This window comes from Adiantum capillus-veneris, chromosome 1 (genome assembly GCF_014529385.1).
Source record: "Adiantum capillus-veneris isolate H3 chromosome 1, ASM1452938v2, whole genome shotgun sequence".
Lineage (NCBI taxonomy): Eukaryota > Viridiplantae > Streptophyta > Polypodiopsida > Polypodiales > Pteridaceae > Adiantum > Adiantum capillus-veneris.
This window is the reverse complement of record NC_140931.1, coordinates 28,543,853-28,567,207: the sequence shown is the minus strand read 5'-3', so window position 1 is coordinate 28,567,207 and position 23,355 is coordinate 28,543,853. Positions and strand designations below refer to the sequence as shown.

At 45.3% G+C, this 23,355-nt stretch overlaps 1 protein-coding gene across 1 annotated transcript in view; it reads left to right on the top strand.

Moving 5' to 3' along the window:
• The window catches only part of LOC147464464 (F-box protein At1g55000-like), an 80,491-nt gene extending 74,265 nt beyond the window's left edge, over positions 1-6,226 (top strand). The window contains exon 3 of the mRNA XM_086515168.1: positions 5,655-6,226. Within this exon, the coding sequence (XP_086371294.1) occupies positions 5,655-6,050 (396 nt within the window). The 3' untranslated portion in view covers positions 6,051-6,226. The remainder of the gene's footprint in view (positions 1-5,654) is intronic.
• The last annotated feature ends 17,129 nt before the right edge of the window (positions 6,227-23,355 follow it).

Genomic DNA, 23,355 nt, shown 5'->3' with positions numbered 1-23,355 from the left:
TGACGCTCTGACTGAGGCTCTGCAGACAGTAACTCACGGTAAAAGTCAGTAGCAACTGCACGCATGTCCTCTTGCGCAGAAGCAACTGACCCGTCGGGCCTCCTCAACTGACTGACCTTGGCATGCGTATGCAGTGCCTCGAAGAAAGAACCAATCACTTTGTCACCCAACTGTGTCCACTGAGATGCCCTGTCGATGGAAAGCAAACTCATGGCGCCGTTCCTCTGTGCTAACAAGCTCCTGGCGAGCCTGCTGTAACTGCTCCTCCAACCAAGGACTGTCTGGATGTTGCTCCTGCATCCTCTGCAAGGAAGCAACGCCCCGTCTGAGACGCTGCTCATCCTCTCTCGATGCAGCCAAGCGAGTAAAAGACTCTTGGAGAAAGAAACGACTAAGCTGAGCTAGTCTTGAGGCCACTCTGTCAGCAAGAGAATCCTGCATGTCCAAGCTCTTTGTCCAGAGAGCCTCTACTCGCTCTCTGAGTGCAGAGTTCAGCAAGACCCTCTCAGGATGCGAAGCATCGTGCTCCCCGTCCTGTGTCTATCTGCCATTGTGAGGATCACTGGTGTATGGTCCGAGAAGGAAGTCCTTGCCAGAATGCCAACTGTCCCACCCCGTCATAGAAGTGGTCACTAGTGTAGAAGCGATCTATCCGCGATAGATTCACTCCTCCCATTCTGCGGTCCGAACGAGAGAAGGCTAGGCTGTCTGGGGGCCTCACAAAGCTAGAGTGCTGCCACACATCCGAAACCCTCAGAGTCATACAAAACCTCTCCCAAGTTGCCAGCTCAACTCCATGCACAGTAGCATGGCTACCACCAATCTTGTGAGAAGGGTCCTCCAACATGTTGAAGTCACCCCCTATGCACCACTGCTCTGCCTGCGGCAAAGACTCAACAATCTGTGCCCAAAACTTTGCTCGCGCACTCGCCACATTGGGCGCATATATGTTCAGGAAGCCCACAAGGCAACCCTGAACCCTCATAGTGATCCATTGAGCCCTGCCTGGCACAATAATCCCTCTGCCCACAATGGCCTGCTGCATAGAATCCGCAATAGTCATACATACCCCACCTAGGATGCCTCTAGGTCCAAAAGCAGTTGACCAAAAAGTATCATAATGTCCACGCAAGAGCTGACCACAACGTCTAATGCGGCTCTCACACAGATGATGCTCCTGTAGCATAAGGAGATCAATCTCTCCTCCCACAAGGCAACGCTGAAGCTCCTGGCGTAGTTGGCCCCTCTGACGCTGAAACTGGGGCCCACCTAGTCCCTGCACGTTCCATGAGACGATCCTCATGGGGAGCGAGAAAGAACAGATGTTGCCGCAACAGCTAAACGTACTATCTTCGAGGCTGGCTTGGATGGGGAGTAATCCGCATCCGAGAGTCCTCTAGATAGGTGTGACTGCAAAGAGTGTCTGGCCCAAGCCCAAGTAGCCCAAGCCGTACGTAAAGCAACCTCCTCTATCAAGTAGTCTTCATGAATGTATACATAGCATGGCGAGCACTGAGTATCAGCAAAGAAGTGAACCACAATGTGTCTACATCCTCCTGCATCTGAAGGAGTCACCGCAAACTTGGCCAATGGCCACAAAGTAAAAAGCATGTCTGTAACTCCTAGGTCTCCCATGTGATGAGAGAACTCTAGGGTCTGTGTATGCAGCCACTCCAACACTGAGTCGAGGGTCCACTCAGTCTGGTCCCTGCCGCAAAGGAGAAAAGAGAAGCCAACTGCCGAGTCCAAGGTCTCTAACCCCCTAGCTGCAAGGAACAAAACATGAACCTTGAAGCAGGCTGCCTCAAGGTCTGAAGAGGAGTTGCCGAGAAAGCGTGTAAAGTCGTAGGCAAAGAAGTCCCATCGACACCGAATGTCAAAGCTCGTCAGACCTCGAGGGACTACTGCAAAGGGAGATGTCTGTACCTGTAAAGGGGGTCATAACAAAGGTTTTCCCTCTCTCGCTAAGCAACTCGTGGCAAAGGCGCTGCCAAGAGATCTCCTAGCAGTTGGAAATGGCCCTACCCCCTGAGTCAACTGTGGAACAGGAGGAGGAGGGGGGGGGGGGGGGGGGGGGGGGGGGGGGGTGTGAAGGAGCAGGGAGAGGAGAGGGAGAAAAGGGGCGGGGGGGACCGGCAAAGGTAGAGGGGGGAGGGGGAGAGGCGGCGGGAACAGGAGGCGGGGGGGAGGCTGATGAGGAGGGGCTGTCGAGGGTGAAGATGAGGTGGGGGACTGGAGTAGGGACCTCGTGCTACTCAAGAGGACCAAATCGGGTCCCCGTGGGAACCCATTGCTGCTGGGCAGGCGCCCAAGGACCACTCTGAGTGCCAGGCTGTCGCTGTTGTCCCTATGGGCGTCGACCACGAACCTGCTGTCATCCCTCCTCCGCTGGAGCCCCAGGCTCCGAGGGTGGCTCTGCCTGTGTGCTCTGTGTCTCTGTCTGTGGCTGCTGGCCAGCTCTTGCAGGCTGGGGCTGAGTCTGTGGTGTAGGTTGTGGCCTCCTCCGTGGACAGGCCTTCGTAAGATGGCCCATCTGTTGACAAATGAAGCACTGGTTCGGGAGGCCCGAATACTCCACGCTCTGTCTAAACCAACCCCCACTCACCTGAGGAAGGAGGATGACCTTTGGGGGAGTGTGGGTACCCTAACCAGAACGCAAATTGAGGGAATGCCAGCCGCCTTGGCAGCTACCGAGGCTGCCGTGCGAGGTGTCTCCAGGATAGTCCCAATCGTTGAGCCTATCCTGGACAAAAGAGGTAGGTACTCCCTCCGTAGACCAGGAAAGCAGAAGGAGATGGGAATGTCTGCCTCCTCTACCAACACATCTGAAGCAGGGTCAAAACCATGTCTCCATTGTCGAAAGTGGGCTCGAACTGCTCGGATGGTCAAGGGACTCATGGCGATGATCTTGGACGCCATCTCGGAGGTCTCAAACTCGATCTGATAGTAGCCTCGTCCGAGGATCTGAACGTCCAAGATCTTGCCCTTCTCTGCAAGAAGGCGGGCGTGGAGAAGGTCACGCAAGTCTCCTCTGCTAGGTCTGGTGCCGAGAATCTTGCAGATGACAGAAGTCGTCTGCAAGCGCTCTACCTCTGCGGCTAGGCTCCCTACTCCCTTGCTCTGTCGGTGAGAGAGCAAGTTGATTGGTGGGCTTAGCGGAGTCGGGCGAGGGGGCTTCATTGGAGTCCCTCTGCGGTGGAGCATGAGCCTCCATCTGTGTCTGCTGCTGTGAAGAAGAAGCGAAGGAGCGTCGACGAAGGGGAGAATCCTGCTGGACCGAGCACGTCGATGGTGCTGGCGAAGCCAGTCAAGCAAGAAGGGAGAGGGAGAGGGCTAAAGGCAAAGTGCAGGCGCGGGGCGGACAGCGGGAAGGGGTGGACAGGCGGGCAGTTGGCTGCGTGCTGGCTGGGAAAAGGGCAGCGACGGGGGCAGTGTGGGGGGGGGGGGGGGGGGGGGGGGGGGGGGGGGCGCTGAAACGGGCTGAAGCGAGTATGGCAGCGGGCGAGGCTTAGCTCGTTGGCGGCGGGCAGGAAGGGCATCGTGAGGAGTGGTGGGCGAGAGAGCAGCACGAGGGCAGGGGGGATGGCAGCGATGGCGAAAAGGGGGGGAGAGGGGGCGGGGGCGGGTGCGGGTGCGGGCAGCAGCAGCGAAGAGCGCCAGTACTTCAACGGACTTAGTAGTGGGCTTTGTCGCTCTTTTGACTGCCTTCTCGTATGTGTCAAGCAGTTTCACCCTGGGGACGTAACAATTCTCATGTCAAATAAGTAAAAGAAAACCTAAAACTGACAAAATTATTAAATAGGATCACACTGGGCATTTACTTGAGATGCATAACTTCAACATGAACGGGGGGTGTGAAGTGGCATTTTAGGGCCATTGACTATGTACAGGGGCATCCCGATCTAAAATGCCATTGACTATGTACAAGGGCATCTTGCTCAGACATTTTCTCTCTCTTTCCTTTCACTCTTTGTTCCAGTTCAGTTTAAAGCACTGTGTTCCAGAGTTTTGCAGATTGTAGTCGTCTCTGTGTTTCCATTAGATCACTCATCGGAAGTGATTACAATAGTTGCAAAAATGCTAGAGCATGGGCTGAATTGGAAGCCTTCTTTGCGACCAAACTATCCCAGAAGGTATGCACACGACAATGGATAGGTATCGGGCAGCCTCTTGCTGAGGTTGAGGAGATCTGAGTAGGGCAATGATACTCCAAGGTGGATCGCCTCGTGCTGCTATGTGTATTCCCAAAACACTGGAGGTATTAGAGTAGGGCACCCCAAGTTGGTCCTTAATCTTCTGCTTCATGCATCTCAAGTACCTAGACAATCCCCCCCCCCCCTGGCGGCCCGCTGGGAAAAAAAACCCCGTGTCACCTTCACTTTTTACAAGTGAGGTAGGGCAATAACTTTCAAACAGAATTTCAAAGTCGTAATTAACTAAAATTACTTATGACCTTTGGACTTCGTTGGTGCTATAAGGTCTGTATGGAGGATCCAACCGGCAAAGTACTTGCACACACACTTCTTGGGTGGGTCATGCACATGGTTGCACACATCCTGCTCCGCAATTTGAGCCGTTGCGAGCCATGAATGTTCGTCTACTAGCCTAGAAATCCGCTGTCAGTTTCCTGACTGCAATCCATGCAATCAGTTGTGCAAAGAGGGTTATGCAGGAGTTCTAATGTAATGACACCGTCCGGGGGCATGCAGGTTCTGCAAATGGACTAAGGGTGCTGGCACTAGTTCCCCTAGGCTTTCTAGTCTAGGGTTTGGCTCTGATTCGTTCTAGCACGTCCGCGTGGCACATTGAGCCCGTGTGCACATGACAGAGAGGAACCCAAGAGAGGTGGAGATTATGTAGTTAAGCGCCTTTGGGATCGGGCCAAGCGACCGAGTCAATGTGTGACAAGTGAAGGGTGAAGGGCCTATATGTGCCATCCAATAGGCCTCAAGGGGCGTGTTGCTACCACCTGGGAGGGGAGACAAAGAGAGAGCAGCAGCAATCCCTCATTCAAACTTGAGGTAGCGTTTCTCCTCATTTGTTTTGTAAAACTTGGAAATAAATTTTTTTTGTTCTCTTCATTGATATGGTGGACATTGAGAACATTATGTTTTGGATTATAATTGAGACCAAGTTTGAGATTGTTTCGTAAGAAGCCCATCAACTTCCTAAATTGTCTTAGTGGAAAGCCAGCCTTAAAATATCCCTGGAGCTTTGGTACCGGGTTGATGCACAATTAAGTATCATTCTTTCATGCAAGTTAGAAAACCGAGAAACCTGGTTGTTGTTTTCATAACAAGGAACTTGTGGACCTTTTGGTTGCTTTATGAGAGTTTCGATTTTTAGGGTCAACAGAAAAATTTGAGGGCTCGTATTCAAAGGAAACAAAAGTTTGACCATTTAAAATGTTTGGACTTGAATAATTGCATGCAAGTTATGTCTTTTTCTTTTGGGTCTCTTCAAGGTTTTGTGATTAGGAAAGGAAGGGCTTCCACAGTCAAAATAAGGAGACGTCTGCTGCATTCTTGCCTGCCTCCAACATTGTTGCGAGCTTACTTGTTAAGGCAATTTCGGCTAGGAAAGGAATATATTTTGGTGCCTTATCATTGTTTATTTCTAAAGACTAATACAGCAATAGGAGATTCTGGTTTCAGGTAATCGATATCATGCGGCTCAATAACATGATGAGTGATCATGGAATTCATAGTCGGAAAAGGCTCTTAATTCCAGTCTTGCATGCAAAGATGGTAGAGGGAAGGACTGGCTACATTGAGGTGGATCCTTATGCGAAGCGAGAGGTGGTCGTATTGTATTTGGGGGATGACAAACCGCCTAAGCCAGTAGGGACCGAGGCAATCGTTGCAGAAAGGTTTAGAAAAGGAGTCATTGACTCTTTGAAGAGGAGTTTGCAGTTGGATGATGCAACAATACATTACTACTTGGCAATGGCAGGTGGTGATATCAAGAAAGCGTTTTCCCAATACAGTGAGGATTTAAAGTGGGAAAGAGTGGGAGGCCAACACGGTTTTACATGCCCAAGTTATGGGTGAGTTGGTAAAAACTCAAACTTTTCAAACCAATGTATGACACTACCAATTTGTAGCTAATAGTTTTCCTGGAAGGGGACGGATGGTCTTGTAAATATTGTTCAGGACAATAACTTTCATGTATTTCATGGCCGAATTGAGTTAATCAAAAAAATATCTGGCAGTAGCTCAGTTTGTAAGGTGCTTGAATAGTCTCCTCAAAACCCTATCGGCAAATTATTTTCCCTTCAAGGCATTTGGTTACATCTCTTATTGGTATAATCTTGTTGAACCTGCCTTACTCCAAACAAACTTGCTATTAATAAGTTGCAAATTTTTTTGTTGAATGCTGCCTAGTTTTTGTGCAAACAAGTCGGCATTAGGCAGTCTTATTGGTTTCAACAATTAGTAAAGATTGTGCATCACTTGTCCATTGTATGTTTGGCATGGGTGCAGAAATCTTCCTATATCTTGTCTGAAAAGCTGCTTGTAAACTATAAATGTAGTTGGTTTGGGGAAGTCTAGAAAAATTCCACCAGAGTAATGACATGTTCATGGTGAGTTGAGTAATGCTTCATGGAAAGAAGTGATTGGTCTAGATATATCACTAGGGTGTAAAACCTCGGGGAATCGTTCTATTGAAAATCATCTACATCACATACGCTTAAACGGTACTAAAGATCCCTTGAGGTAATAAAACCATCCCCTTTTCCTAAGAAACCTGAGTGTTTTTCTTGAAATCCAATAAGTATTCCCTTTTGTGAATGTGACCCTGCAAATTATTATAAATATCTGTTGTTTTGAACTCGTGGTATACTTAAATTTCCCCCCCCCCCCCCCCCCCCCCGCAAAAAACACACACACCCCGCGCCTCTAAATTACAAATATTGCAAATATGCTTAGGGTAAAAGAGCCAAGTGAAGGATGCTCAAAATGTAGGGCCAATAAACTATTACGATTGGAGTAATTCAATCTTCCATTTCAAGCAATGATTTCAAATGAAATTGATATGAAAAGAAAGCCCTTGTCTAAATCTCCTCATATTCGACGTTAGCACTATCGTGACACTTGAATGTTCAAAAAACAGAGTAGGGTGAAACAAAAGGTGTCCTTGCTTGGGGCATGTCCTCCTATTGGGACCTTTACTCTAGGTGAAGGTTACTGGCATGCTCTAATATTATTGGCATTGTCCTCTTGATCCTTCGTAGATTCACGAGCAATGCGCTTTTACTTGAGAGTTTTCTTACTATCTCATTTGGCCAAAGTAGTTCAATTTTGCGACTCTCTTTAAAATGTTGGCATTACCCTATGTGAAGGTTACTGTCATGCTCTAATAACATTGAAATCGTCCTCTCAAGCCTCCTAGATTCATGAACAATGCATTTTTACTCTAGAGGTTTCTTACCATCTTATTTGGCCGAAGCAGTTCAGTTTTGCGACTATGTATTTGGAGTGTTGGCATTAGCTCTATGATGGAATTGAACTAGTTGTCACAACTTTGAAGCATATGTACCGAGAAAACGAATTAATTTTTGAAATTGTATTTACAATATCGTGTCATGTTTATTTTGCTTTGCATGAAAAGGTTGATGCGTTTATTAGCATGAGAAGAAAATGTGGAAAACACTGGTATTTAATTCCATAAGCACGTGTTGAAGAGGCAGTGAAATGAGCATACAAACATTAGCATTATGATAATGTCAGCCTACCTCTGAAGAAGGCACAAAGGACAGCCAAAAGATGAAATTACACGTTTGGAGTTTTAAATGCTATAGATTTCTGTGCTTGTTGTGGGATTCTCGCGAAAAGAGAGAGACTTTATCGAAGGAGGTAAGGATATTCTTCCCATTTTTGCCTTCCAATGACTTTCATGAAACTTGTACTGGCTTTTCTAAGCCAAGAATGATAAGGATGTTTTTTTGTTGTTTTGCCAAGAGTGTTGTGCAAGCATATACTCTTTTGAGGCATTGGATGAGAATGTGGATGAGATGCATTGCAAGGAGGAGAGAGCATGGAGGGGTGGGTGGATAGAGGGGTGGCACAATGAGTAGAGGACAAGTGTCGGGAAGATATTGGAGCCACTAACTCGGGCCAATCAAAAAGAGGGAATAATAGAGTGTGTGGAGGTGCGGTACAATACAAAATTTCCCATCAAGGTAGGGAGGGGGCTGAAAACGGCAAAAATGCAAGGAAAAAGAGGGGCAAAGGGGGTTGCCCTTTAGCGGAAGCTAAGACAAGGATGAGTCGCTTTGTCTACCACCCTCTCCCCGCGTATCATTAGCCTCTCTCTCTTCTCTCTCTCTCTCTCTCTCTCACACCCCATAAGAGAGAAGAAGGGCCGACATGAGCCCCGGATTCTGTAGCGCCTGTCGAGCTTCCGTTTGTAACGAATTATTGGTCCCATGCCCCCAAATAGTATAATGTTGAAACTCTCTATACTTTTATCCTCCTCCCAAGTCAATGCTAAACAATATCCATGCATGCATGCATGCTCGCTCTTAAAGTTTGGTGCTCCATTAGCATAAAGAGATCCTCATGCACATGCATTTCCCATCTTTTGGGCTAAATACACATATCCTAAGTAGAAATTACAAACCCTTGCTTTTAGTTAGAGATCTGCTGTTTTCTTTATAGATTAAAACCTCTGAATCAACTTTCTCTTTCAGTTTTCTGTTGTGCCACCCTTGTCAGGTCTTCCCAAAGCTAGCTAGGAGCTTTGACAACCTACTCATTGGTTTACCCAAGATTTCCTTGGTTTAGCTTCAATACCTCCTCTTGGATTTGCCCCAAAACTTCACCAACTAAGATTTCTAGCCAATATTATATTTGAACATGAGAATCTTGTCATTTTGCTAAACGCAAAGAAATATTGCAAATCTAGACTTTTTTTTGTTTTGTTTTGGAGGCCATACTTACAATTGTTTCCCTTTCTTAGAATCTTGTGTGACTATACAAAAGAAAAAGTATACTATACTTTATAAACCACGATCCCATTTACAGGGGTAATTTCTCAAAGTCGATGATGCGGAAGTGTAGAGTTAGGGAGAGAATGCATGAGAGAGAGAGAGAGAGAGAGAGAGAGAGAGAGAGAGAGAGAGAGAGAGAGAGAGAGAGAGAGAGAGATGGTTTGAGCCAACCAACACAACAATGAATTAGATGAGTATACAAAGGGGGCATAGGTGTACATATATGATAGATTGGGCAATTGAGTACCTCCCCTCAAAAATTGATCTACCCAAAATCATGCCAATCAAGTTAAATAAATACCTAAAAGACATAATAAACAAATTGAGCACATTGGGTATTCACTTCAGATGCATAAATTTAATACCTCTCTGAAAGTCACAATGAACATGTATAAAGGCCAAGTTGATGTAGAAGCTACTATGGACACCTTGGGTTTCCGACCACCAACCTTTCACCCGAGAAGAATGCCATTCAGCACAATTGCCTCATAGAAAGTTGAATTGTTGACCACACTATGTCCAAGAATCCCCATTCGTTTGTGAATAGTGACACATTATGTCCAAGATTTTATTAGATAATGAACTTTGGAACACACCTTGTTCATAATCCTACCAACAACAACGGATTGTCTCTAGCATATCCATAGTGTTTTGTATACATCACATTGGTTCCTTGCCTAATGCAATGTGCCTTGAACTCTGACAAAAGGGTACCAACATCGTAATATAAACAACACATAGATCCAAATCAAGTATTGGGAGATCCTCTTGCTCCTCTGCCGCTCATTTGCCTCTCTTTATCTAAAGTAAATTGGGGCATCACCATCGGGCTAGAAAGCTAGAATCGAGGGCACTGTGGCAATTGCCATGTGTGCCATGTTGCTCTTTTGGGTGGAATCATAGTCTCTGCTATCCCTGTCAAGCTTGTCTTTGTCTTTGTCCTTTTGCAAAATTCAAATCTTGTCCTTAGAGACTAAGAAGACTTCCTCCTCAATGAGAAAATAGCTAAGATCATTATATAACTTTTCCTTCATGAATTGCATGTGTAATGCCTTGGACACCATCTTGTACTCCTCTGCAATTTTTCAATCGCCAAGGTAGCTAATTGGATACCAGTCAATGCACTTTTTATAGCTTGTAGTTGATCATGGATGACCTTTGAGTTAATTAACAACAAGATTATTGTGGTGCGAAGGTGAAGCAGGCTCATATACTACAACTCTACATGTGTTTCAAAACGCTTAGAAAAGATGATACTCTATACAAGCAGAAAAACAATGTCCAATCAATGCAAGTTTTGCAGTGTTTTGAAATGCTACTGTCAGAGGGATGTAAACACAAGGCAGATAGGGCGCGTCTTAGTCGAGGGAGGCCAAATACATTTTTTGCTCCTAGCGGTTGTTCAAAAGGTGAGGGTTTCAAAACGCCCTTCCCATGGCCACTTTGAGTGCAACATTTCAAGACGCTTAGAGTTGGGACACAAGAAACTGCTAGGGGGTTCTTTCTACATGTGTTTTAAAATGTATTGCATAGAAGACCTTAACGTGACAAATTGGCCAAATTGTCTTGCCATTGGAGCTGGAAAAAGTGGCCGAGTTCTGTTGCTTTCCTCGAGATGAGACACGAGCTTGGTTTCCTAGCATTTCAAAACGCTGCAATAAACAATGACTGTGTCCTCTTCACCTTGCTTCTCAAACTATTGCAAAAACGCTTTGAAATCCATCGACACCACTTCTTTTTTTTTTTTTTCCTTCGCATATTGCTTCCACTATCACTAAGCAAAAAGGCTCGGATTGTGGGAGATGCTGAAGGGGTCAGGGAGAGGATGCACGAAAGAGAGTTTTGCTCAAAACCAACCAACACAACAATGTATTACATGATTATACAATGGGGGTAGGGTGCACTTATATATTAAATTGAGGAATTATCCGCCAAGAAATTTTCCTACCTTGAATCATGTCAATTAACACAAGTAAATATCTAAAAGACATAATAAATAATGAGAGCACATTGGTTTACTTGAGATACATAAGATTTAACATAATTAAGGAAATTTTGGTGAAAGCAAGTGCTATTTTTTTTCTTTTTGCAAATCTCACAATGTGTGAGGTAATATTAACAAGAAGAAACCATTACATCAGCACCATGTAGGCATGGGTAAACAAATCCCGTAGGATTGATGACTAGGCTTTCATAAGTAGCCATAAACTTGCATCATCCATAATAAAATATACAAACAACCTCCTTAGATGAAGGAAAAACATTATCCAATGGCTGCACATGGTCCTGATGGCGTGAGCTAGCCTAATCCACTCGTCTGAATTCTTGCATATTTCAATCACAACAATAGTTTCCTTGATTTTTTTGGATAACCTCAAGTTGGAAAATACGAGATCCTTATCGAACCCTCGGCAGTTCCTGGCCTTCCAGATATGGGGGAAGGACGAATCTAACAACTTGAGTACATACCAAAAGTGCTTGGCTTTCTCTTCCTTTCCCTCCAAAGGCTTTAAGGAACTAATCATTCTTTGGAAACCCTATCTTCCAAGTCCTTTGGATCCATTTGTCTACCTTACCTACAAGGCCTCCAATCTCCGGGCACTTCTTGAATAGGGGGACCAGGTCCTCACTAGTCATTTTGCAACCTGAGCACTAGTCACAACTGATACCGTGAGACAGGATCTTGTCGCCAATCGACAGGGCCCCCAAAGCACCTCTCACAAAAAGATCTTCATTCAGAAAGTACACTGTGGATCCCAGTTATTCCTTACAGTCACCTCCCAACGATCCTCTGACCATTGTACACCCCACTGTTTGTTGATGAGAGTGAACCAATCCGCCTTATGCATAAGAGCATGGTATATGCTCTTGTGTGTGCTTTGAGAAAATGGCTACTCTGGGGCCATTGCCAAGCTTTTCACTCAAGACTAGATTCACGGAGGGGCATCATAGCTCTGTTGATCGGCTGTCTCTTAGTTCCGTTGAGGTAGAACTGGGCAGCCAATTGGTCCGTCTCTTCCCAACTCAAGCTGTTTACGTCCCAAAAGTGGATCAATCGATGTAATTCTTTGTTATTCACCTTTCTAGCAGTCTCTCTCAAATAAGGGTTCAATAGAAGCTAGCAGACCAATGCGTTGGAGTTATGGAAGATCTTTTTGTATACCTTACCTACAAGGCCTCCAATCTCCGGACACTCCTTGAATAGGGGGACAAGGTCCTCACTAGTCGTTTTGTAACCTGAGCACCTTTCACAACCGGTACTGCGAGACAAGATCTTGTTGCCAGTTGTGGTAGGACCCCCAAAGCACCTTCCACAAAAAGACCTTCATTGACAAAGGACACTGTGGATCCCAGATATTCCTTACAGTCGCCTCGCAACGATCCTCCGACCATTGAACACCCCACTGTTTGTTGAGGAGAGCGAACGAATCCGCCTTATGCATAAAAGCGTGGTATATGCTCTTGTGTGTGGTTTGAGAAAATGGCTACTCTGGGGCCATCGTTGAGCTTTTCACTCAAGACTAGATTCACAGAGGGGCATCATAGCTCTGTTGATCGACTGTCTCTTAGTGTAGTTGGGGTAGAACTGGGTAGCCAATTGGTCTGTCTCTTTCCAACCTAAGCTGTTTACGTCCCAAAAGTGGATCAATCGTTGTAATTCTTTGTTATTCACCTTTCTAGTAGTCTCTCTCAAATAAGGGTTCAATAGAACACTAGCAAACTAGTGCGTTATGGAAGTCTGAAAGTATTTGGCTAGCTCTCTCCACTCTAATGTCTTAGTTTCTCTCATGCACTTGCACACTAGCTCGTCTGTTGTGTCACCCAGTCTGTGCGCTCCTTGCCGCACTGTCGAAGCAAGGGACTTGCCGATACACCGTGTGCGAGCCACAAATGGCTCCAAGCACACAACAAGCCTAAACTAGCAAGCTCAAGAGAGCAAAGGGTGTGTCACTCACCGCTCTACGCTCGCCTTCGTGGTGGATTCCTCGCCGCGATGAAGAAGAAGCTGTAGTCGTGCCGCGCTCAACCGCCTCGCCGTCGCCGCGCCTTCGTAATGCTCGATCGCACACACACTCTCTCTCTCTCTCTCTCTCTCTCTCTCACACACACACACACACACACACACACACACACAAGGAGGTGAAGAAGAAGAAGATGGAGATGGAGATGGAGCAAGAGCACTCTTCTATTGCACAAATGAGAGAATGAGTAAAAATTAGGTTTAGTTGGCTTTTATATGAGTTCACCCCATTCACACTTGGGCGCCCATGCTTAGCCAACTAATCCCTTGAATGTCCCAGTTAGAGTGCGCCTCTCATCGGCGATCACTCTTACCCTTTTCCTATTGGTCCGACAAGCCCAATACCTGACTCTAAATAATACAACGTTTATAGATCATAGGGTGTCCGTGTGCCGTGAGGGTTAACATGCCCCCCTTCCTGATGTAGATTCCGTCCTCGGAAGCTATTGAGTTGAAGCTGGTTCGTCGAGGTGGAAGAGCATTTGAGATGAATGTCCTTAGCCTTCTTCAGTCACTGCAAAATCAAACAACATTGGCACAGTAATTGCATTCTCTTAAAAAGCATATGCAGTTTTAGGTAGACAAATTGATTGGTAAAAGAATTTCAAACAATTTGTTAGCAATGAACATTAAATTGCAATGTAATCAAATGCATAAACAGATGTAAAGGTAAAAAATTAAACAAGTCTGGGGTCGCTAATTTGACGGTCGAAAGGCACTAGAGATCGAATATTAATACCATGGGTAAGCTTCTTAATTTTCAGTGGTCAATTAAGTTGTTTAATCGCGAGAGCCAAGTATTCATGTTCGAGGGCTGACTAGAGGCTATATCTAGAAAACCTTGTAGTTAAGCTACCATAAAAGGAATTTCTCATGAAATCATCGCCTGACTGATTACTTTTTCTTTGACCCCCCAAAGTCTTTTCACATTGATTCAATTATGATGTGTGTGCTTATTTTGTATGCCTTGGGTTTTTTGCTTTTCAAGGAAAAGCGCCCACACTGGCAACCTCTAGGGCTCAAGTACCATAGGCGATACATGTGAGTGAAGTACCAAATCAAGCTGAGATTTCTCTTCCAGCTTAAAATTTTACATTGTGGCACTTTGATTTTTTGTTTGTTCATTTTCAACATTTTAATTTTGTAACTTTGGGGGGTCATATAACACTGTTACCCTCCCCAGGCTCATCACATTAGTAAACTCCCTTTATAATACTTAAGCTAAAGGTCAATAGGGTTAAGCCCACTAGAAAGCCCTAGTACATGTCATACAATGCTGCCTAAATCGGATTAAGAACCTAAGTAACCATTGCTTATGAGGAAGGCATTCCCCATGGTATTAAGAGAAGATCTCTAACACCTAGCTTGGTCAAACTAGCTTAGTCGGACTGCTTGATTTTTACACCTAAACAAGTGATTATGACAAAACATTACATTGAATTAAATGTTTGATAGTAAGCAAATGCGCTGAATATTATGCTACCAATCACAATCAAAGCAGACAATCATAGATGCAAAAAGATAAGGGCAATGCTAATGGACATAAAACACCTGTTTGTGTCGATGGTCGCGCTTGATTTGAAGTGTGAACGAGAGAAAGGTTCCATGAAGGTCCAAATCCTATCAATAGCAACACGCTCCTGTACACACTATGAAACACAAGGAATACCTCCAGGAGGCACATCAGTGGGAAAAGAGAACTTCGCTAATCTCTCAACTCTAAAACAGAAACACTCCTATCGTACTAATCTTACCTACCCTCCATCACTCAAGTGATGAGGACCAAAGGTGTTTTATGGCATAGGTTTCTGTTTCACTGTACCAGATGTGAATGTGTAGGTCTGAGTCAATGTTTTGACTTTTAATGTGCATACTCGTTTGCTAATTGCTCTTGCTCTTTATTTTTTGTTTTTGTGAGTATAAAGCTTTATATGTACATTCCCTAAGATCGGAGATTAAGAGGTCAGGGAGAAAGGTTGAGAGGGAAGCAAGTGAATGATGGATGTCCACAAACACTCCCCCCTTCCTTGGGTAGATCATACCGTTTGAAATGAGCTTGTCACCCTTTGAAACCAATTGTTCCAGTTGGTAATAGGTGAGGATTTTTTCCAGTAGTTTTCTATTACCCTAGGTGCCTCGTCAAGCTGCAAGGGTGGTAAGGTACTCTCTCAGGATCGAACTTGAAGTGGTTTATCAGGTGATTCTTGAACACTGGGAGGTGTGGATTCTTTTGTAGCTTCATGGAGGTCCACTACTATAGATGGAGGCTGTGTAGAAGCTTTTACCTCTATGGATGTATTACATGAGGAGCTAGAATCTTCATGGGACTCCCCCCTTCCTGAGCTAGGTGGAACAATTCGTTCTTTCTTTGGTACCCAAACTAGCTCGGGAGCGGGTGTGTAGCATTCTGTGATTTTTTTTTTCCACGATCATTGATTTGTTTTGGAGCTACGGGATTGGGCTCACTTGGGTCAGGTGATAGGTAAGAGCACAATCTACGTTTTGGCACCCAGATTTGATCATTTCCTTGATAGTAGCCTTGGGCTTCCAATAGTCGTTTAGGGATCCATCGCAACATTTTCTTACTTTTCTTGGAGCGAGTGGTACGTTTCTTACAAGGCTTCTGTTTTTTAGCACTAGCTATGGTCACCAAAGAAGCTTTAGGGACCCACTTGTATGTTTTCTTCGTTACATTAGGATGAGTCTTGTCGGAAGCGATATGCATTGCTTGTAGCATATTTAAGGGTATAGGCATTTCATCCCCCTCAGGTGTTACCCAGGTCGTCCCCCTATTTCCCCAAGTGTCTATGGTTGATGCTAGGTGGACCCAATCCACATTGTCCGACTCAATCATCCCAGGTAGGATATCCATATGAGGAGAATCTTGGCCAATGTCTGTATCCTTCTTACAAGTGTAACAATATTGTAGTGGGGCCGAGTGAACTGTGGTGTCAGAGCGATGATTAATAATGGTTTTACTCCCTAAGGGGTGTACCTTACCAGTCACCAAATCCACTCTAAGGACAGAGTCTTGGAATTGCAAATAGACATGATTTTTAGACCAATCATGAACCATTTGTGCTTCCCTCATGAATGGTCGTCCTAAAATCATTTCATATGACATAAGGTGTTTAGAGAAATCCATTACAATGAACGTATGTCGTACCTTGTGTCCTAGAACTTTGATCTTAAGATCCTTGAGCATCCCCATAGGTTTGGCTATGGTACCATTTGCCATCTTTACCACAATGTTAGTAACACTGAGGCGGGGTTTTCCCATGGATTCCCAACAATCTTTTGTAACGATGCTAACTCCCGCACCACCATCAAGAATTCCCTTTATAGTTAATCCCTTGGTAGTGATGGGTAGGGTCGCATTAGACTCGTCGCCTTCAAAATACTGCCCTAATTCGTTAATGGGTACCTCAATCACAGACTCGTGTCCATCTAAGTCAAGTGATTGCACATGATTTTCCTCATCAATCATAATCGAGTCAGGCCTATTTGGTTGCGCAAACTGCGGTAATCCCGTTCGTAGCTCTCCGTTAAGGAATGCTCGAAGTGCAAGGAATAACTCAGGATCTCCATACAGCTTTGCTATGATCGTGGTTCGGACCTCAGAAGACATGAAGTCCACTAGTTTGGCAACATTCATTGGCGTTTTGCAGGGTGTAGGTCCTTGACTAGGAACTGGTGAGGATGGAATCTCATATTCCTCAATGGGATCAGGTATTCCTTCGTTAAACATCCTTTCCAACAAGAAGGGTGTATGCTCACTTTCTGATGTCCCGTCCTCACTCCCTTCTTGGATGATACTAGATATGGCTAACGGTCTATGGTTCATGTGGGGTGGATGAACTTGCGTGGGAAACACTGTGTCATGAATTTTGACATGCATGGGTTCTGGTTCTAGTTTCCTTTGAGTCTTTTCCACTAAACCTCTTAGAAGTTTCACTTGCTCAATCTCGTCTACTGGGTTTGGGTACGTCCCAATCTTCTTTTTACGATTCTTCCCTTTTGGCCCCTGCGGTTTATCTTGGGGGTCTTGGATTGGATTTGGAAACACTTGTGGTGTTTTCAGAGGCTCTTTATGGTTTTCTCTTATTCGGTTTTCATTTGGTTCCATGTTACGGTTTTCTTTGTCAGTCTTTCCCTTTGTGGTATTGGTTCTAGTCTCCATTGTCTCGATTGAATCTGAATCATCCTCGAGGTCATTCATATACACGGGGTCATCTCTTGTTCCTATGTTTGTTTCGGAACTTGGCTTTGAATTTTTCGTATTCTGCGACTTCTTCCTTCGTGTCTTCTTTTTCTTTGCTTGGATAATTGACGCGGTATCTCTCTCTTCGAGGATATGGCCTGGCCCTTGAAGCATGGACCGTGTAATCGCATAAGCGGGTGCGACGGGTGGTATTGGCGATGTCACACTAGCAATTTCGACCAAATTTAGGGGTGTGATTTTAGGCGCATTTGGGTTATAGGGACATTGGGCAATCAAGTGATCTATGCCACAACGATTGCATGTGAGTATTGGCATTGCAGACGTGCTCCCTTGATTCATTTGCATCTGTGCAGCATTCTTTTGCAGCCTAATAGGGCACTCCGCTGCCCGATGTGGTCCACCACTCTCGTAGCATTGAAGAGGTGGCCTCCTAGCCTGGGTGTTGATATTTTGACCTCTGGATGCGAGAGCAGCAGCTTGATAAACCGGCTTGACTTGCCCCCAACAATCTTCCATGTAGTATATAGGACACTCTTCCAATGTATCAAGTCCGTAGGCAATACTAGTGTCTATTTCCTCCTCACAGCCATCTGCATAAGCATTTGATGACTCGCAACCCACTTGGTTCATAGGGGCGACTCTTGGATGCGGGGGCTGCGGTCCTAGCACAGGAGGTGGTAGCGGTGTAGCTTGTACAACATTTTGAGATCTAGGGACCATGTGTTGCGGTAGTTGCTCAACAGGTGGAGCAGGCATCAATACAGGAGCTCGAGGTGCATCCGTCCAGGCTACAGGTGGTCTATTTGCCATCATACGTTTGATCATTAAACAATCCTTAGCTTGGTGACCATACCTACCACATGCGTTGCAAGTTCCATTAAATTTTACTCTAAACGTAGGGCACTCACTAGTGCTATGTGGACCTAAGCAAATGGAACACCATTGTTGCTCCCTTCTTGGATACATGTGACTATTTTGAGGGGGTCGATTATCCTTAAGAGACTCTTGGATTGCCTTGGTGAGGTCTGTCAAGAATGTCTCAAATACCTTTGGCTCATTGGCAATGGGCTTTGCAGTCATGGGTTCATACTCAATGGCTTGTGAGCTAGTGGATCTCGTGTCAGTAGACACCCTCATGCCTGCTATCATCAAGTTGTCCTCTAATTGGATTGCATTGGCAGTGACATCTTCCCAGGTTGTGATACCTCTAATCACTAGTCCATTATAGATTCCTTCATTCCTCAACCCTCGAATGAATCGATCAAGTAGTTGGTTATTGTTGAAGCGCTCATTTACAGGGCAGCGAGAGTTTAAGTGCTTTAGACGACTAATGAAGTCCCTTACTGACTCTCCTTCCTTACGTTCGGCCTTCTGTAGCTGAGATGCTACACCCCAAAGCACACCTTCTCGTATGTACTCCTTTAGAAACAACCTTCGAAGGGTAGGGTAGATTGTTTTCTCGTCCACCCTTAGGGTCCTATACCAATCTCCAGCCTTCCCACTTAATGTCAAGCTTAAGGAATTGCACTTATGTAGTTCGTTGCGTTCCCCTAAGGAATCACATACTTGTTCAAACACTTCAATGTGTTTTCTAGCATCTTCATCCCCATTGAATTTTTGCGTGAGTTTGGCAATTTGTACTGCCTTACTTCTACGCTCTCTATCAGATGCATGACGCATATTTTCCGCGATAGATCGACCTATGGTTTGAGCAAACGCTGCCAAGTCACCTATGTGAGGAGGCAGGGCCGGTGGAGGTACTCTTGGAATCATATGTGGGAGAGGGGCGGGTACCGGTCTTGGCATATGTGTGGATGATGCAGGATATGGAACATAACCGGGCATAGGTCCACTCGGATAAGAGCTAGGGAGCGGCACTCGAGGAGCATAAGCAAGTGGTACAATTGGAGGTGTGGGGGCCATGTGTGCATAAGGGGCTAGAGGCACATACGGTCGAGGCCCCATATTAGGTACTACGACACTAGGTAGTGGCACTGCGCTAACCGTAGATGTCATCGGTACATTCTCTGTCAGGCTTATCCCTAGAGTGAGCACTGTGTTTTCCTTAATAGAGGGTTGAGCCAAGTTAGGGAAGCTAAAGTTTTCGCTCGGAGGCTCAGATTGCATAGAGACCCCATGTGAAATGACGTAAGATGGGTCCATGGGACTCATTAGAGGAGTCTCCATTTGTGATAGAGTAGGCTGTTGAGCCTTGCTCGTATCCAGAAATCTCATGGGGCCAGTTGAGAGTATATTTACCCCTCGGTTTTGCCTTTCTGATTGAATAATGCCATGGATAACATTACAGATCATTTTCTGTTGATCTTCGATGCTCGTGGCACTAGAGGTGGATTGTACAATCTCTATCCATCCTACATGGTAGGCGTGGCCAGAGTGTAGATCCGTCAACACCTCAGTGTGGAGGTCGTATGTCCAATGATCATTAATGAACAATCCTTCTAGAGTCGACGTGTTAACGGTTTCTTGTGAGGTAGAAGCAATGTTGCTCCCCGTGGTTTTACTTGTCACCAACGGTACTCTAGAGAGAATTTCTGAAGGAGGTAGCTCAACAGGGCCTTCTTGGTAAGAAGTTGACATGATATCCACATGGACACTCTTTGGGGGTGTGGGGTCCACGTGCGATGTGAAAGGAGAGTCCACTTCCCCACCCCCTTCGTGTGCTTCATTTGCATCAGGTTCCGAGCGAGTAGCTCTACCTAATGTTTCCATGAAACGGCTAAACATACTAGTACTAGGCTGTGGAGCTTCGGGAGGTGCATGGCCTTCTCTCTCAGTGTTTTGGGTAGGGTATGCTTCCATGATTTCTGAGTCGGAGGAGGAATCACTAGCGGCTATTTTAGGGTCTTGGGTGGTGCTACCTTGTGTCCCCGCTGAGGGTCTAGATACTATCGTGGATGGGTAATGGGTGTCCGTATGAACAGAGGCACTACCAATGTGATCGTGCTCTAACACTCGTCGAGAGCGTAATTGCATGTGCTTTTGATACCCTAAGGTGTCAAAAAGCTGCTCTAGGAGGCCTTGTGACTAGCTTTTAGCGTATTTTTTGTTTGTTTTTTTGCTAGATTTTTTAGAGCGTGTCGTGGAATGGGCCGTGTGATAGCTCGAAATGAGCGTATCGGTCAGAGGGTCGTGCCGTGCTTTACAGCCCTCCGTTTGGTCACTCTATGCCCTCGGAATCCCTAAAACTGTCAATTTCCAGTAGGGAACTAGGTCCAAACTAGAAAGTCTAAGGGTGCAAGTGGGAAGAGAAAGGAGGAGAGTGGAGGACTTGTCCCACATGCTCTCATTCTCTCTTGAGGGAGTAGGGTATATATATAAGAGTGAGTCTAGTATATAGCATAAGATTGAGGACTGAGGCCTGAGCTTGGGCTTGGGCTTGGGCTTGGGGATCTGATCCTGATCTATCTTCTATACAAACCAACCAGTCTGTTTTAAGAGTCGCGTGTTTTATTTTCAAAAAATTTAGCCGCCCGCTCACTCGCGTTTTTATTTTCCGATTTTTTTTTAAAATAATTTTTTTTTTCCAAAAAAAGAATACAGAAATTGAAAACGCAGAAATTGAAAATGCAGATATGCAGAAATTGCAGAAATTGAAAAAACGCAAGAAATGCAGAAAATTGAAAAAGCACAGAAAATGCAGAAAATTGCAGAAATTGGAACTTGACAGAAAATTAAACGCAGAAAATGCAGAAATTGAAAATTAAATGCAGAAAATGCTAACTGTGCAATGCAAACCAGAAAACGTAGAAAACGCAAATAACACAAATCTCCACACAACTACACACACTCATTCCCTGCCTTTCCTATGATAGAAATTGCACCACAATAAAGCGTAAAGTGCTAACCGAGCTTAGTGTAGGGCATATCCCCGGCAGCGGCGCCAAAAATGTGCGCTCCTTGCCGCACTGTCGAAGCAAGGGACTTGCCGATACACCGTGTGCGAGCCACAAATGGCTCCAAGCACACAACAAGCCTAAACTAGCAAGCTCAAGAGAGTAAAGGGTGTGTCACTCACCGCTCTACGCTCGCCTTCGTGGTGGATTCCTCGCCGCGATGAAGAAGAAGCTGCAGTCGTGCCGCGCTCAACCGCCTCGCCGCCGCCGTGCCTTCGTAATGCTCGATCGCACACACACTCTCCCTCTCTCTCTCTCTCTCTCACACACACACACACACACACACACACAAGGAGGTGAAGAAGAAGAAGATGGAGATGGAGATGGAGCAAGAGCACTCTTCTATTGCACAAATGAGAGAATGAGTAAAAATTAGGTTTAGTTGGCTTTTATATGAGTTCACCCCATTCACACTTGGGCGCCCATGCTTAGCCAACTAATCCCTTGAATGTCCCAGTTACAGTGCGCCTCTCATCGGCGATCACTCTTACCCTTTTCCTATTGGTCCGACAAGCCCGGTACCTGACTCTAAATAATACAACGTTTATAGATCATAGGGTGTCCGTGTGCCGTGAGGGTTAACACAGTCTTAGACTTGTCCACTGAGGGGCTAGGAGTTTGTCATAAAGCCCTCCTTTAGAGTGAAGCTTCGATTGGTCCATCGTATCCTTGGTCATAATAGCCCATGCCTAGTCGTGTTTCACAATATCGAGACAAAGAACTTGGCACATTGGGCCTCAACATGAACCACAAAGTTGAGGATCCATATACCACCTTGTTCCACTGGTCTAGCGACTGACTCCCATTCCGCCCAATGCCAAGGCACCATGACTTTGGTGCTATTTTTCCATAAAAACCTTTTTACTAGTTTCAAGAACTCTTTTCGATTACATCTGTCTATTTTGAGGAGCGGGCCAATGAAGGCAATGTAGGAGTTGATCATTTTAACCGGGCTCAGGAAGGAAACCAGCACTTCCTTCCACCTTCTCATTTTGCTCCTGAACTTTTCTAAGACCCACTGAAATCTTTGTGTGTATTATGTCCACCCCAAGGGGGCTCCCAGATGATGACATATATTTCCTTTCAAGACTATCTCTCCTGTCCAAAAGGATGGGTCGAATGAGCCGTTCTCAAATAGAGAGGCCAGCCTCGATTTCTCAATATTGCACTTTGACCCTGAGCCAAATGTTTGCACAATCTCTAGAGCCTTTCCGAACTATCTGGGGGCAAGCTTTCAAGAAGAGGAGGGAGTCGTTTGGGAATAGCTTCACTAGGAGCTGGTTGTTGTCAGGCAAGGTTAACCCCTGGATCTCCCCTCTCGCAGCAGTAGCTTCAAGCATAGTAACCAAAGGATGCAATCCAATGGCGAACAATAAAGGGGCAAGAGAGCATCCTCGTTTGATTGATCTTTTCACTTCGAAAGAGCCCACAATTCTATCATTGAACATAAGCTCAAAGTGGTTGCTAGCTCCTAGAGTCTGAACCAGTCGACACAGCTGAGGCCCAAAGCCCAGTGCTTTCATGACATCTTATATCAATGACCACAAAATCCTATCATAAACCTTGTCCACGTCAAGCTTGGTCAAGGTTGCATACTCGATGGCAACCATTGCTGCCAAAATATTTTCATGAATTTTCCTTTTTATAAATCCGTGCTAATGAGGGGAGACGGCTTTATCCAGTAGGGGGGAGATCCTAAGGGCGACAACTTTGGCTACGATTTTATTATTAGTACTAAATTCTCAAGGAATAATGGGTATGAGTTCGTTGTTTGATGTAGGGAAACTTTTTTTTAATCACAGTTGGCCTTAAAAGACTCTTTCCATGTTTTTTGGCTTATTTTAAAAAGGACTTTTGAAACCTATTTTCTTGTGACACATGCACAGGGTTCAAACCTCTACAACTAATCCCATCAACACTATTAATGAGTCACTCCATTGTGCCACGCTCACCCCTGTCCTTGTTTTGTGGGGTTGGATAGTTTTGGGGTTGCATAAGTCAAGGTACGCTAACACAGTTTGTCAACAATAATTGACTTTGTGTCATGCCAAGTCACAACTATGTCCTTAAAACGCTTGTTTCTAGAGCTTCTGAGGTAATGCAAGGAAGAAGTGCAGTGAAAAAAGCACTAAAAAAAAGCTCTTTCCTTGAAGGATTTTGAAATCTGGTTGAGTTGGGGCAGTCGGAAGGTGTTGTGTCTTTTTCA